Source organism: Daldinia loculata (assembly GCF_022478755.1).
Source record: "Daldinia loculata strain CBS 113971 unplaced genomic scaffold F4817scaffold_20, whole genome shotgun sequence".
Classification (NCBI taxonomy): Eukaryota; Fungi; Ascomycota; class Sordariomycetes; order Xylariales; family Hypoxylaceae; genus Daldinia; species Daldinia loculata.
The window spans coordinates 142,702-156,617 of record NW_026054874.1 but is presented as its reverse complement, the minus strand read 5'-3'; the positions used below and the strand labels follow the sequence as shown (position 1 = coordinate 156,617).

General features: G+C 47.9%; 3 protein-coding genes across 3 annotated transcripts; 2 read left to right on the top strand and 1 right to left on the bottom strand.

Moving 5' to 3' along the window:
* Positions 1-2,656: 2,656 nt before the first annotated feature.
* Positions 2,657-4,876, top strand: F4817DRAFT_88282 (uncharacterized protein). The gene is made up of 2 exons (XM_049308009.1): positions 2,657-3,787; positions 3,839-4,876. Exons 1-2 carry the CDS (start codon positions 2,870-2,872, stop codon positions 4,715-4,717), a joined length of 1,797 nt encoding a protein of 598 aa, XP_049159704.1. The 5' UTR covers positions 2,657-2,869; the 3' UTR covers positions 4,718-4,876.
* Positions 4,877-5,701: 825 nt separating this feature from the next.
* On the bottom strand, positions 5,702-6,731 carry F4817DRAFT_315212 (putative snare protein; the record flags this gene model as incomplete). Its single annotated transcript, XM_049300507.1, has 5 exons — positions 5,702-5,742; positions 5,857-6,219; positions 6,322-6,404; positions 6,493-6,575; positions 6,711-6,731. The coding sequence occupies 5 exons, from the start codon at positions 6,729-6,731 to the stop codon at positions 5,702-5,704; spliced, it is 591 nt and encodes a 196-aa protein (XP_049159703.1).
* A 435-nt stretch (positions 6,732-7,166) lies between these two features.
* On the top strand, positions 7,167-13,466 carry F4817DRAFT_335489 (Sec63-domain-containing protein). The gene has a single exon (XM_049303023.1). It carries the CDS (start codon positions 7,326-7,328, stop codon positions 13,308-13,310), a length of 5,985 nt encoding a protein of 1,994 aa, XP_049159702.1. The 5' UTR covers positions 7,167-7,325; the 3' UTR covers positions 13,311-13,466.
* Positions 13,467-13,916: the final 450 nt, after the last annotated feature.

Below are 13,916 nucleotides of genomic sequence, written 5' to 3'. Positions count from 1 at the left end.
TATTAGCACATAGCACCACGAGCTCAATATTTCAGTGCTGTTAAAGATATATGGAGTTTAAGTATTTACTGCTCGCAACGGAGGCCATCTCGTCTCTGGTTTAGGATGGATAGTGACAGGACCTATGTATACTATATACGCTTTACATGGAGAATTATGTCATACTAAAGAAAAGTGTTGGACATGAAGTTTCGAGTCTCACAAGCTTCAGGCCCATCCGGTAAGGCTCTGGATAGAGTTTACCGTCAGTGATGGGTGTGAATGTAGAACAAGCATACATATAGATAGTGATTACTGATTTAGCATTCATGTCGAGTTAAAGCCGTTGACACGTATTCGTATGCGAGTCATAAACTCTCAAGGAGTCTCTGTCAACAGCACGTGTGCTACTACGTATGGTATTTTTAATCACTTGTGGGCTATCTCTTCATCAGCTTAGGACAACCGGATTTGCCATCCTCATAGGCTTAAGTAGCCCGATGGCCGCAACCTCCGTTCCGCCCCCGAAGGAACCTTGATACCGAGTTTAACCCTGTATAGCCACGTCGACCATTTAAGCATTCGAACGGACAGTGATACGGCTTAGATCGTCTCGGTCGATCAACTACGTCGATCGCTAATGATCTAAGCCAGGTCGCCTAGGATTATCTCTATGCCGCACTAACAGAGAGGATCGCAAACACTACCTCTTATAGAAATAAACATAGCTCGATGTAACTCTCAAGATCGACTTCGATCTCCCCTCAGAAGAAACCACCGCGCGTTTCGAGATAATACTTTATTTTTTTAGAGTCCGACCTTAGCGTAGCCTTAAGTGTGTGAGGTCATAACTACGTACAAGGCTTAGTTGCAGTACCTAAGTTGCAGCGCTGAAGATAAAATCTCCGGCGAAGTTACCGTGCGACGTGACACGATGGGAAGGATTACCCCAGGTCCGTCAGTTCTGTAAGGCAGGCGGGATGGGTTGTGCATAGCAGCACAGACAAAAGGCGGACTCTGGCAGTTCTGGGATACATGTACATAGTTTGCAGCTTCCATGTTTCAAAGACCGGGGTTTACCTTTTTAGGTCTTATGAAACTAGCAAGGAACTGTATGTAGATTGTAGACCCCTTTTCTAACCTAACGATATTTAGCTTAGAGCCTAGGTAGACAAGTTGTCCGCAACGGCGCAAATTGCTCAAAGGGAAAACGAGTGAACTTCAGGGACTAATTATTTAGCCAACCTTGCTAAAGAATATCGAGGACATGGTGTCAAATTATCGAACACCGACTTCAAGTTGTGACACGTTGTTCAACTAGTGTTCACAACTGTCTAATATGAATGTGGTCTCGCTGGTAATCGCTCATTTTACAACAACCGACACGCTCGAACATTCTTAGAAGTGAGATGGTTCTAATTGGAACTTTTTCTTAAATGAGCAAAAAATTCCGGGGTTTGTTCCATTGCAGAAGAACAGTTCCATTGGAAGATGCAAGTAAAGGGGATCTGGCAAGTTGAAAGTTGGACCAAGATTCCCTGCTGGTCGAACATTCTTTTCGTCCTATCAGATCGGAGAAGTACGACGTAGTAGGTAATATGGAATATGCAGTCTTGGTTCCAATGTACCGCTGCAAGTACGATGAAAGGAGCCTCCTTTTCATTTCCTGGTCTTGGCCATTCGTCGCCGTATCTGCTCATCCACAAGAATTACACCGCATACTTTAATCAGCTTAGAGCTCCGAGCTTTTAACTCGTTCGAGACTCTGTCGATTCTCCTTGTCTATCGAGCCATTGGGTGAAAACGGGGGCTAATTTGCCAAGGGAACCTTGCCTCAGAATATTCCTTGGTAATACGTACGCACCGAAAACAATACAACCCCGTAACTATCCAAAAACTTCTCGAACCCTTCTGATAGACGCTGCGGTTGAATACCTGTCTAGCACAACTGCCTATTATGACAGCGCTGTATCAGCTCTCCTAGGCTAAGTAGTTCGGCTACGAATGAGCTTACTGGGCTTAAGATCTCGTCAATGCTAGTGCTGGCGTTTGATACACGACACCATCGCCAATTCTACCCTTTCCCCTTAGGATCCATTCGCGTCATTCCAAAAACACCCCGGTCACCAGCAAAATACCCAGGAAGAAGACAAGGGTCACCCTTGACGCCGTCCATAATGCATTCTGGAGCTGAATCCTAGGCGTTGATCACCCTCTTCAAAATAACCGTCCCATGATCCATTAACTTCAAACAGCTACCAATAGCATCGATATTCTAGCATTATCTAGGAGATATGGAATTCCCCAGACCGCTATAGGTGTCATAACCGATGATTTTGTGGTGTGTAGTATGCCGCCCATAATGCGAATAGGTACTATGTCGGGAAATAACATCAATTCCCCCCCAGAGTCCGAGAGGATCAGCTGCTAGTGGCCATAAGAAACTCGCACCTTGTTTCCTCATACCCTCCGTTCAAACGGCGGACGACTCAAACGTCGACTCTTTTAAGAGTTCCTTGAGTCCGTTTTTAGAAACTCTGTCTATGCAATAGTCACAAATCAGTACTTTTTATTAGTCTCTCAGTATTCAAATCTTATATCCTTAAAGTTTAAGGAGCCTAGGTAAATCACTCAGGGATCGTAGTTTTCGCCTATGTAACCTGGCTAGTGCCGTTGCCAGACTACCACCGCCGATGGGGGTCATGCAAGCCCGGATGCGTTCGTGACGCACGTCCCCGGCTACCCCGTCCTAAGAAGACTGGGTTGTGTATCAGATCCCGCCTTACCATAACTCTCTTATAATGATAGCAGTACGCGTTACCCGGACCTTTTTGCAACCACGAGTTTATGTTATCGTCTTCTGCTTGCTACGGCGCTACCCGAAGTCAATATGTCACTGAGACCGAGCTCCTCTGGGGGCCCGAGTTCGAAGAGTTCAGCTAACAGCTTTAAGTATGATAAGAGAGTCTCTAGGGACGACTCTTTTATCAATCATAGAGCAGGTGCTGGAGCGGAATTTAGGGTGTATGGTTTTACACAAAGGCCACTACCTACTCCAGAGTCTAGCCCGCGGACATCACCTCCACAAAATATATATATTCCAACTATCAGGATGCCTACTCCCGAATCCATTAACGAGGTTTATCCTACGGAAATTGGCATGGCACTCGGGAGTCCTACGATGAAGCCGGCGAACGGGAGCTTGCAAACACCGCAAGCTATGGCCAAGACCTGGCAAGGGTCAACTGTGTCTCTGGTTTCACACACATCTGGTGTTAGCACTGCTGATTCCCCAGAAAAAGCTCTGCGCAGGAAGCAGTCAGGGAAATGGAGGTTGTTCGGTATGTTTGGAAAGAAGTCGTCGGATCATTCGCACTCGAAGGCGAACGAGCAGAAAGGCACGCCCTTACCTGAATTACCTGAACAGCCGGCGGATTTAGCATCCCAATCTCAATATGACTCGAAAGTGGAGAGGAGTAACACTGTCGGCACACGAAGAGCACCAAGGCATAAGCATGTTGTATCCAGGTCCCAAACAATGCCTTACCAAGGAGACAGCTCGGCGCAGGAGTCAAAGTCGACATTGAGAGAAGGGAGTAGGGAAACACACGGGAGAATACCGATAGCGTTAGACAACAAACCGACTCTAAGTGGTTCCCTGTTAGATGTTGAGATCCCCCAAATTACGATGGAAAGATATAGTGTGATGTTTGGAAGCGTCTTACAGTCACAGCCTTCCTTATTAGCCCGACGGCAAGTTACCGTTCAGAAACTAAAAGGCCCCGATGAGGCTACAGAAAATGACAAGGTAAGTTAACACAAGCCATTATCAGCTTCCACATTCTAATTCTTGTAATAGGGGAGGAAGCATCATGATGTCCCGAGAAGAGAGTCGTCTCCTGCGGGGATGTCACCATCACTTGCTTTATTTCCTCCGGCTCCTCCTAAGAAGCCAGCACAGGCACCTCATAACTCACCGTCGCGTTTAAGATCCAACACCTCTCCAGCACAACTTCGGTCACCTTTAAGAGAAAACTTCGATCACACTACATATCAGCGAAAGAAGCCGTCTAACGATGAACCAAACTCTCACGTTCGCAAAGGACCATCCGTCCATCGTTATCCACAGGATAAACTCACCATTGCGACTCTAGCCAGAGCAAGGGAGCAACAGGCTGCCGCCAGGGAACACCAGTTCAGCTCCGAAACATCGAGTTTGATACTGGATTCCCCGACCGACTCACTGTCTCCCGAGTTTGAGATCGTCAAGTCGGAACCTCTACGGCCAAAAGCTTCATACATGCAGGAACCCAAGTGGCAAATGATAACGCCGCCAAACCCCACGCCCCCAACTACATCATCCTCATCAACAAGCGATAAAAAGCCACTTACTTCCCCTGCGTCATCTGCACACTCGCATCTAAGCCAGATATCCCAGGACGACGACGACGACGACGACGATATAATAGATAGTTCCAACATGAACCCCGTCGAACTGTCCATCGCGAGGCAGATATCGATATCTAGACAGCAACGAAAGATGCTGAGGCCCCTGAACAAGGTCTCGTTTAGGAAGCAGCCGCCACCGGTTCCTAAGATTGCTATCGCACAGAACGAGAGGATCGCTGAGACGAAGACCGCAACGCCGACCTTGATTATTCCCGAAGAAGAGCCAACGGCACAGTCTCCCCTAGCGTACCATCGGAAGAGTGAACGCGTCGTTTTGGACCGGGCGTAACATATTTCGAACTAGATCGCGTTTATTTTTTCATATCTGTCCTTACGGCATTCCCTGCTTCGACTTACCTATAGGGAAGTTACTTTGTCAAATTCGCATTTTTACTACTTCTCTTCGACCCGGCGTTCGCGGCGCCTCCCCCGTTGGATAATTACCCATACTTTAGCATTCATATATAGACAGGTTGTAGGGTAAGGCGAGGGGACTTAGTTTTATTGATTTGTTTTTGGCCTGGAATATACCCCTTGGAGGAATAGATAATCACGGAAAGAGTCTGCGACTCGTCATTGTCACGCAGCTATCAGCTGTTTACTACTACTACTTTACTATGTCGACGAGAGAGAGAGAAAGAAAGACGGAAATGGAGGAAGAAAAGAGATGAATTGGATTCGAGAGGACGCGCGATGCGCCTTGATGGTAATCGCTTGACGCCCTACTTTGGACTGGAGCCGTTGAATGCAGATAGTAAGAAAAACTGGCTAAGAGTAGTGAGATTAGGGGGCAATTTGAAGCGATATCGAGTTTCGTGGTAGTCAAAAATCTGAATCTAGTTCTTGGGTGGTTGGTTGGCTTAGAACAACACAACACACCTATGCCCCTATATATAATACGCTCCATGATAAGCTCCATGTCGTATCGACGCGTCTGTCCATTCATATAGTATTAAGCCAGCCCGCCTTCGTCGGGTCGGGAATGTCTATGTAGCCATGTCCGCGTAATTCTCCGTTCCCTCTCAGCTCGGCCCATTCTCTACCTTGACGGTACTCCCCTGGTCTGCCAACGAATGACTGCTCACTCACACTTTCTCGTTCACGTAAGTGTTTGGGGCAGTAATGCCCACGGATATAGATAGACGAAATAAAATAACCATCCCCATACATAGCCTGCAACATACAAGTCCCATCGCTATGCTGGAACGGAGGCACGCCAGGACGCTTAACTAGTACTAGCCACAATAGCTAGCAAACAATAGTAGTGGGGTGTCTACATGAGAACACAGCACGAGTTCTGCTTTTTCGCTTGTTCTACGGAGGTCAGCGTTTCACCGTACCCAATACGTAGAGCAAAAGGGGGGCGGGGCAGCAACAGGATAGAAAAAAGAAAAGCAACGCAACGCAACGCAATGCAATGCAACGTACGATAAAACATCTTGCTCTGGGTACTAAGCCCATCGCTCTTGGCAACAAGATCATCGATCTTCTCGCCGCGCTGGAGGACGCTCTCGATGGTCTTGTGCAGGGTGATCTTGGTCTCGTCGAGCTCGCGCTGGATCTTGAGGATGCTGTCGGCCTGGTGCGGGTCCTGGTACTTGGCCAGGTAGTCCTTGAGCTCGGGCATGGAGAGGGTCTGGCCGGCGGACCAGGACGAGCGCGGGTGCGCGGCGAGGAACTCGTCGACGACTTTGGATAGCAGCTGGTGCGCTACTAGGGCTGGGTACTGGTGGTCCGAGATGATGATGCCGCAGACGCCTTCGGTGCGCCCGTACGCGTGGAATGTGTAGTCTGTTGCTTGTTTAGCCGGGTTTGTTCGAAGCAATTTTACTTATTTGTATTTGTATTCTCCCCGCTTTGTGTCGGAGGGGAAGGGGGGGGTGGTGATCGCACCTTGTTCTTCGACATCTTGTCGTTGCCCTGGCCTTGTTCGCTCTGCTACCGTCTTCGCGATCATAGTCATGAACTCGCCATAGCTAGATCAGCGTTAGTTAACCATCTCTTTCCTTGCACCCGTGTGGTAAGCGAAGAGGGGGATCGCAGGCGGGCTAATCGGGGTCGTACTTTTGACGGGTGAAGCGCGAGTAGGAGCTTAGCTCCTTCTCGGCGACTATCTCGACGCCCGGCTTGCTCTCGTTCTGGATAATCTATATAGTAAAGATGACTGGTTAGTACATGTTGGCATGTATGTAACTCATAGGTAGGTTATTTAGGTATATTCGTGGTCGGGTATATTCGTGGTCGGGAATCGAGGTTGGCGGTCGAGGCGCATATATACGTACTCCGATGTAATGCAGCTTCATGATGACAGATAAGAGACGGTGGATTCGGAGTAGGTAGGGCGGATATGGTAAGTTGATTTCTGGTTATGTAAAAGGTCGCTTTCCGGTGGCGGACTATTCCCTCTCTTAATAGAAGGATAGATTTAGGGGAACGGTCTCAAAAGGAAGTTAGCCAAGTTAGTTGGGAATGCGAGTGATATCAAGAAACAGTTAACATGAAAGTTGACATGGATCTGAAAGTCAAGTCGGTGTCACAGCCTTTGTCACATGTACTGTACTATGCATACCGCTCTTGCCTAGTAACTTAGGTGGGGCCGTGGCGTCCGTAGCGGGACTTTAACTCTGGGGAACCAGTGCTAGGTACCTATACCTTTAGAAGAAAGTTAGGGAAGTTTAGGTACTTCGATGCCTGAATCCTGCCTCCTAGAGATTCACTATTGCATGTACCTAGCCGCAGCTAGTCATCGGCGTAACAGTCATCAAAAACCCGTTTGTATGTAATCAAAACGCTTATGAATAAATCATCTGCTGGTAATTTTAGAGTTGGTGTAAGAGACATCTAGCAACTTATAGATCAATCTACAACCCAACTCCCTACGGATCTTTGCACTCAAAATGCCGTCTTCTATGAGCGAGGCTGAAGCTAGATGGCGCGAGCAGTTTACTGCCATGAAAACTGCCCTCGAAAACTTAAAGCTACCTGAAAAGAATCATCCCGTCCAAGCAGAACTGGACTTGGACTTCGATCTGGACGATGAAGACCTCACCTCTGGCAACAGCGGCGATGATGTCTGGGACTTCATAGACGATAGCGAAGAAGACTTGTACAGTAGCGATTTCCTCGAGGAATCCAATGGCCAGGTCGATAGCGGAAGCTCCGGCTTGACTTGGTTCACAGAACAGTGCTTTAACATCGCTACTAAGAACGGCCTGTCCCCGGATGTTTTCCAAGCACAGACTCTAGAAATCTTAGGATCTCAACGGTCCGAGGACGAGTTACAATCCTCACTCACTGATCTTGTTGGGTTTGATGACTTCGACTTCATCATTGAAGTGTTATCTCGCAGGCATGAAATCACTTCAAGCTTTGCCGCCCAGGAGACACAGAAGCCAACTGGCCGACTCTTGACTAAAGCTGAAAGAGATGAAGCTCTTCGACAGAAGGACTTCGAGCATAAGAATGCTACTCTAGCCCCTAGCATGCATAAGGAGACCCAATATCCGCACATATACAAAGCATATAACGCAGGCAATACCTTAAGCCATACCGGAAGCAAGTATGGTATGCCAGATGGCACTGAGCGGAAAATACATGACAAGTATGAGGAATTTATAGTTCCTGCTGGGAAAACCGGTACGCTTCTTCCTGGACAGAAGCTTATTAAGATATCCGACATGGACGGGCTTTGCCGGCGAACATTCAAGGGCTACAAGACGCTGAACAGGATGCAGAGTCTAGTCCATCCGGTAGCCTACAAGACCAGCGAAAACATGTTAATCTGCGCTCCTACCGGTGCGGGTAAGACAGATGCGGCTATGCTGACAATATTACAAACGATTAGCCAATACGTAACGCCAAATCCCATTGAGAACACAGAAGCAACAGGTTTTGCTGTTGATACCCAGGATTTCAAGATCGTATACGTCGCCCCAATGAAAGCTCTTGCTGCGGAAATCACCGACAAACTAGGCAAGCGTCTCGCGTGGCTCGGTATACGCTGCCGTGAGTTTACGGGAGATATGCACCTTACTAAATCCGAAATCGTGCAAACACAAATCATCGTTACTACCCCTGAAAAGTGGGATGTCGTCACAAGAAAGGGTACTGGAGATACTGAACTCGTTCAAAAGGTTCGGTTGCTCATCATCGATGAAGTTCACATGCTTCACGATGAACGAGGTGCTGTTTTGGAGTCTCTAGTAGCGCGTACTGAACGTCAAGTTGAGAGTACCCAATCATTAATCCGTATTGTCGGACTCAGTGCTACCCTTCCAAACTATGTCGACGTTGCCGACTTCCTCAAGGTTAACAGATATGCCGGTCTTTTTTACTTCGACGGCTCTTTCCGTCCAGTTCCGCTCGAGCAACATTTTATAGGTGTTAAAGGCAAAGCTGGCTCGAGGCAGTCTAGAGATAATCTTGACACTGTAGCTTTTGAAAAAGTTAAAGACATGCTCATCGAAGGCCATCAAGTTATGGTATTTGTCCATTCTAGAAGAGATACTCTTCTCACCGCCAAAATGCTCTACAAGAAAGCTACCGAAGACAATTGTACGGATCTTTTTGATTCTATGGAACATCCGTACTACGAGCAAGCCATCCGAGATATGAAGTCCTCAAAGGCGCGCGAGCTTAGGGACCTAGTGCCCAAGGGGCTAGGTATACATCACGCCGGTCTAACTCGATCGGATAGAAACCTCATGGAAAAACTGTTTGCCGAGGGTGTTATGAAGGTGCTCTGTTGTACGGCAACTCTTGCATGGGGTGTCAACTTACCGGCCGCGGCAGTTGTTATTAAAGGGACCCAAGTCTACAGTGCGCAAGATGGAAAATTCATAGATCTGGGTATCCTCGACGTGCTCCAAATATTCGGTCGTGCTGGACGGCCTCAGTTCGAGGACACTGGTATTGGTATGATTTGTACAACACAGGACAAATTGGATCATTACCGGCGGTCAGTTACAGCGCAGCAACCTATCGAATCAAAGTTCTCTTCAAAATTAGTCGACAATTTAAATGCCGAGATTGCCCTAGGCACGGTTACTTCCATCCCGGAAGCAGTACAATGGATCGGCTACTCATATCTCTTCGTCCGGATGCTGAGAAGTCCCATGACTTACGGAATCGAATGGGCCGAGATCAGAGACGACCCAAATCTTGTCCAGAGGAGACGACAGCTTGCTATCCAGGCAGCGAAAGTATTGCAGCAAAGTCAAATGATTATTTTCAATGAGAAGACAGAAGAACTGAGAAGCAAGGACATTGGCCGCATTGCTAGCCAATACTATATCCAGCAGACAAGTATACAAATCTTCAACACGCTAATGAAACCTCAGGCAACAGAAGCAGACAACTTAAAGATGATCAGCGAGAGTGGAGAGTTCGACAACATACAGTCCAGAGACAGCGAAGCCAACGAATTGACTAGCCTACGACATAATGATAAGGTGGTCTTTTGCGATCCCGGTCGTGGAATTGATACGCCCCAAGCAAAGACAAATATTCTGTTGCAGTCCTATATCTCTCGGGCACAGCTGGAAGACTTTGCGTTGTCAAATGATCTAAACTACGTGGCTCAGCAGTCTGGGCGAATTTGTCGCGCCTTGTTCCAGATTGCATTAAATCGACGATGGGGTCATCAATGTCTAGTTTTGCTAACCCTCGCAAAGTCTATCGAGAAACGTGTCTGGCCATTCCAGCATCCATTGCATCAATTTGACTTACCTAAGTCGGTACTCAACCAAATCGACGAGAAGGAGACCCCTATCGAAGTCTTACGCGATATGGAGAATGCCGAAATTGGTAGTCTAGTCCATAACCATAATGCCGGCAAGAAGATAGGGAGGATTCTTGATCATTTCCCACTCGTATCAGTAGAAGCCGAGATTGCCCCTTTAAACCGAGATGTTTTGAGGGTTAAGCTCTATATCACTCCAGAATTCACCTGGAGCGACCAAATACACGGAACATCCGAATCTTTCTATATCTGGGTCGAGAATTCCGAGACGTCCGAAATCTACCATCACGAGTTCTTCATACTCAATAGGAGAAAGCTCTACGATGACCACGAACTCAATTTCACGATTCCTCTATCAGACCCTCTACCTAACCAGATCTATGTCAGGGCGGTGTCGGACAAATGGCTTGGAGCAGAGACAGTAAACCCGGTCTCTTTCCAGCATCTCATTCGCCCGGATACGGAGAGCGTGTATACGGATCTACTCAACTTGCAACCGCTACCCATTAGTGCCCTAAATAACGCAGGCTTGGAAGAGATCTATGCGAAGAGGTTTCAATACTTCAATCCAATGCAATCGCAGATATTTCACACGCTCTATCACACGCCAGCGAATGTCCTATTAGGGTCACCCACTGGTAGTGGCAAGACTGTCGCAGCAGAGTTGGCTATGTGGTGGGCATTCCGCGAGCGCCCGGGTTCCAAGGTTGTGTACATCGCTCCAATGAAAGCTCTAGTCCGCGAGCGAGTAAAGGATTGGGGCGCTCGACTTGCTGGACCTCTTGGTCTCAAGTTGGTTGAGTTGACGGGTGATAATACGCCAGATACGAGGACTATCAAGGACGCCGATGTCATTATCACCACGCCTGAGAAGTGGGACGGTATCTCTCGTAGCTGGCAAACTAGAGGGTATGTTCGTCAAGTTTCGCTTGTAATCATTGACGAAATCCACCTGCTTGCCGGTGACCGAGGCCCGATTCTCGAGATTATCGTGTCTCGTATGAATTATATCGCCCAATCTACCAATAATGCCGTGAGACTTCTTGGAATGTCCACTGCCTGCGCGAATGCGACAGATCTGGCCAACTGGCTTGGAGTAAAGGAAGGTCTATTCAACTTCCGTCACTCTGTACGACCGGTACCATTGGAGCTATACATCGACGGGTTCCCGGAAGTAAGAGGATTCTGCCCCCTGATGCAATCTATGAACCGGCCAACTTTCTTAGCTATCAAAACCCATAGTCCTAATAAACCTGTCATTGTCTTCGTGCCATCACGACGGCAGACTAGACTGACTGCGAAAGACCTGATTAACTATTGTGGCATGGAAGACAATCCTAGGAGATTCGTCAATATGTCGGAAGAGGATCTTCAGCTCAATCTTAGTAGGGTTAAAGATGATGCACTCAAGGAGGCGATTAACTTTGGTATTGGACTTCATCATGCAGGCCTCGTCGAATCCGATCGGCAACTCGCTGAAGAGCTTTTCCTGAACAACAAGATTCAAATCCTGGTCGCAACGAGTACGCTGGCCTGGGGTGTTAACCTTCCTGCCCACCTGGTCGTCGTCAAAGGTACACAGTTCTACGACGCAAAGATCGAAGGCTACAAAGACATGGATCTAACGGATGTATTGCAAATGCTGGGTCGAGCCGGTCGTCCGCAATTTGACAACTCTGGTGTCGCGCGCATCTTCACTCAAGACTCTAAGAAGGATTTCTATAAGCACTTCTTACACACTGGTTTCCCAGTCGAATCGTCGTTGCATACGGTCCTTGACAACCATTTGTGTGCCGAGGTATCAGCCGAAACGATTACAACTAAGCAAGACGCACTCGACTATCTGACTTGGACTTTCTTCTTCCGCCGGCTACATAAGAACCCTTCGTACTATGGGCTTGAGATCTCCTCCGAGGAGCATAACACTATTGCTGCCCAACAGCTCGCGAACGACTTTATGATTGATATGGTCAGCAAATCGTTAGAGGAACTTGCTGCTTCGAAATGTGTTGAGATCTATCCTAATGGCGATGTAGACCCGACACCGCTGGGCAAGATCATGAGTTACTACTACTTATCGCATAAGACGATCAGGCATCTAGTCAAAAGTGCAAAGCCAAAAGCAAGCTTCTTGGATGTCTTATCCTGGATGTCTCGCGCGACAGAATACGACGAGCTCCCTGTCCGACATAACGAAGATCTTATTAACGCGGAATTATCGAAGAATTTACCATTCGAAGGTAACAGTTTTGACCTACCGATGTGGGATCCTCACGTCAAAGCCTTCCTGCTTCTACAAGCACACATGGCTCGCATCGATCTTCCTATTACGGATTACGTCGGTGATCAGACCAGTGTTTTGGACCAAGCTATTCGTATCATCCAGGCGTCAATCGACGTTTTGACAGAGTTGGGATATCTGTCCAGCTGTCTCGAAATGATGAAGCTACTCCAGTGTGTCAAGTCGGCTCGCTGGCCACAAGACCCGCCCCTATCCATCCTCCCGGGAACCAGCCACGATAATTTGAAAGATAATAAGACTGCCCTCCAAAAGCTAAGCAGCTTCCCCCGGTCACAGGTCGAGGATCTCGCGCGGAAACTCAACATCCCAAGCTCCCAGCAAAGCCACTTCGTCCGCGCAGCCTCCATCCTACCCAACGTCAGCGTCAAAGTCGAGGACGTGACGGCGCAGTCCCTCAGCGTCTCGCTCAAGCGTCTTAACCCCGTCGTCGAGCGCGAGGCCCGCGTATATGCCCCACGGTATCCCAAGCCCCAGACGGAAGGCTGGTTCGCCATCGTCTGCGACGCCGCGCGCGACGAGGTCCTAGGCGTAAAGCGCGTCTCCTGGAGCCAGGGGCCCGGTTCCAAGGGCAAATCCAAGTCCAACAATACCAACGCTAAATCTAACGCCGTGCAAATCGGCTCAAAGCCCACGGCCAAAACTACGCTCCGCCTCCCTAGCCCCGATAAGGACGGGAAAGCGAGGAAGGTCGATATTTTGGTCCTGAGCGATGCGTATATAGGTCTTGAGTACAGGGTTATGGGCGTGGAGATACCGGCGCTGCCGAAGGTGGATGATGATGTTGATAAGTCGAAGATGGGGAGACAAGAGCAGGAGCAGGGACAGGGGAGTTCCGCATGAGAGGTTCGTTGTATAAAGGGGTGATAGATACTATGAAATAGATGGTGTACATAGATGATTTGACGTCGATACGGGTTACTACTCAGTTCGAAATTTGAATCCTAACATCAATCATTGGCACTTGAAAGGGGGTTAGTTGTGTATAATTACTCCATGAACTTGAATTATATTCATTGTAATCAGTACTAAGCATGCACATACATAACTCCATACCGCTAAGATTATTCCTCGAGCTACATATACAATACCCCCTTTTCAGAGATACCATATGCAAATCACCAGCCAAATGCACCACCACCACAAGTAACAGCCCAACAAACTAACAAACAAATAACAACAACAGTAGCAGTAAAGAACCAAGTGACCAAAACTGATAACGATTCATAATCCATTCGTATCTCGTAAAGAACCAATCGATATACTCCTCGTGACCAGGAACAACGGCAATGAATACACAAACTCCAGGATCCGAGACCAACCCAACCTAACCCTGACCAGACCAGACCAGACCAGACCAGACCTGAACCCGGATGCCGATCCTAAATATGCATTTCCAAACGCCATACTTAATGTCGATAGACGATATTTCATCACCCCTCCTTGGCT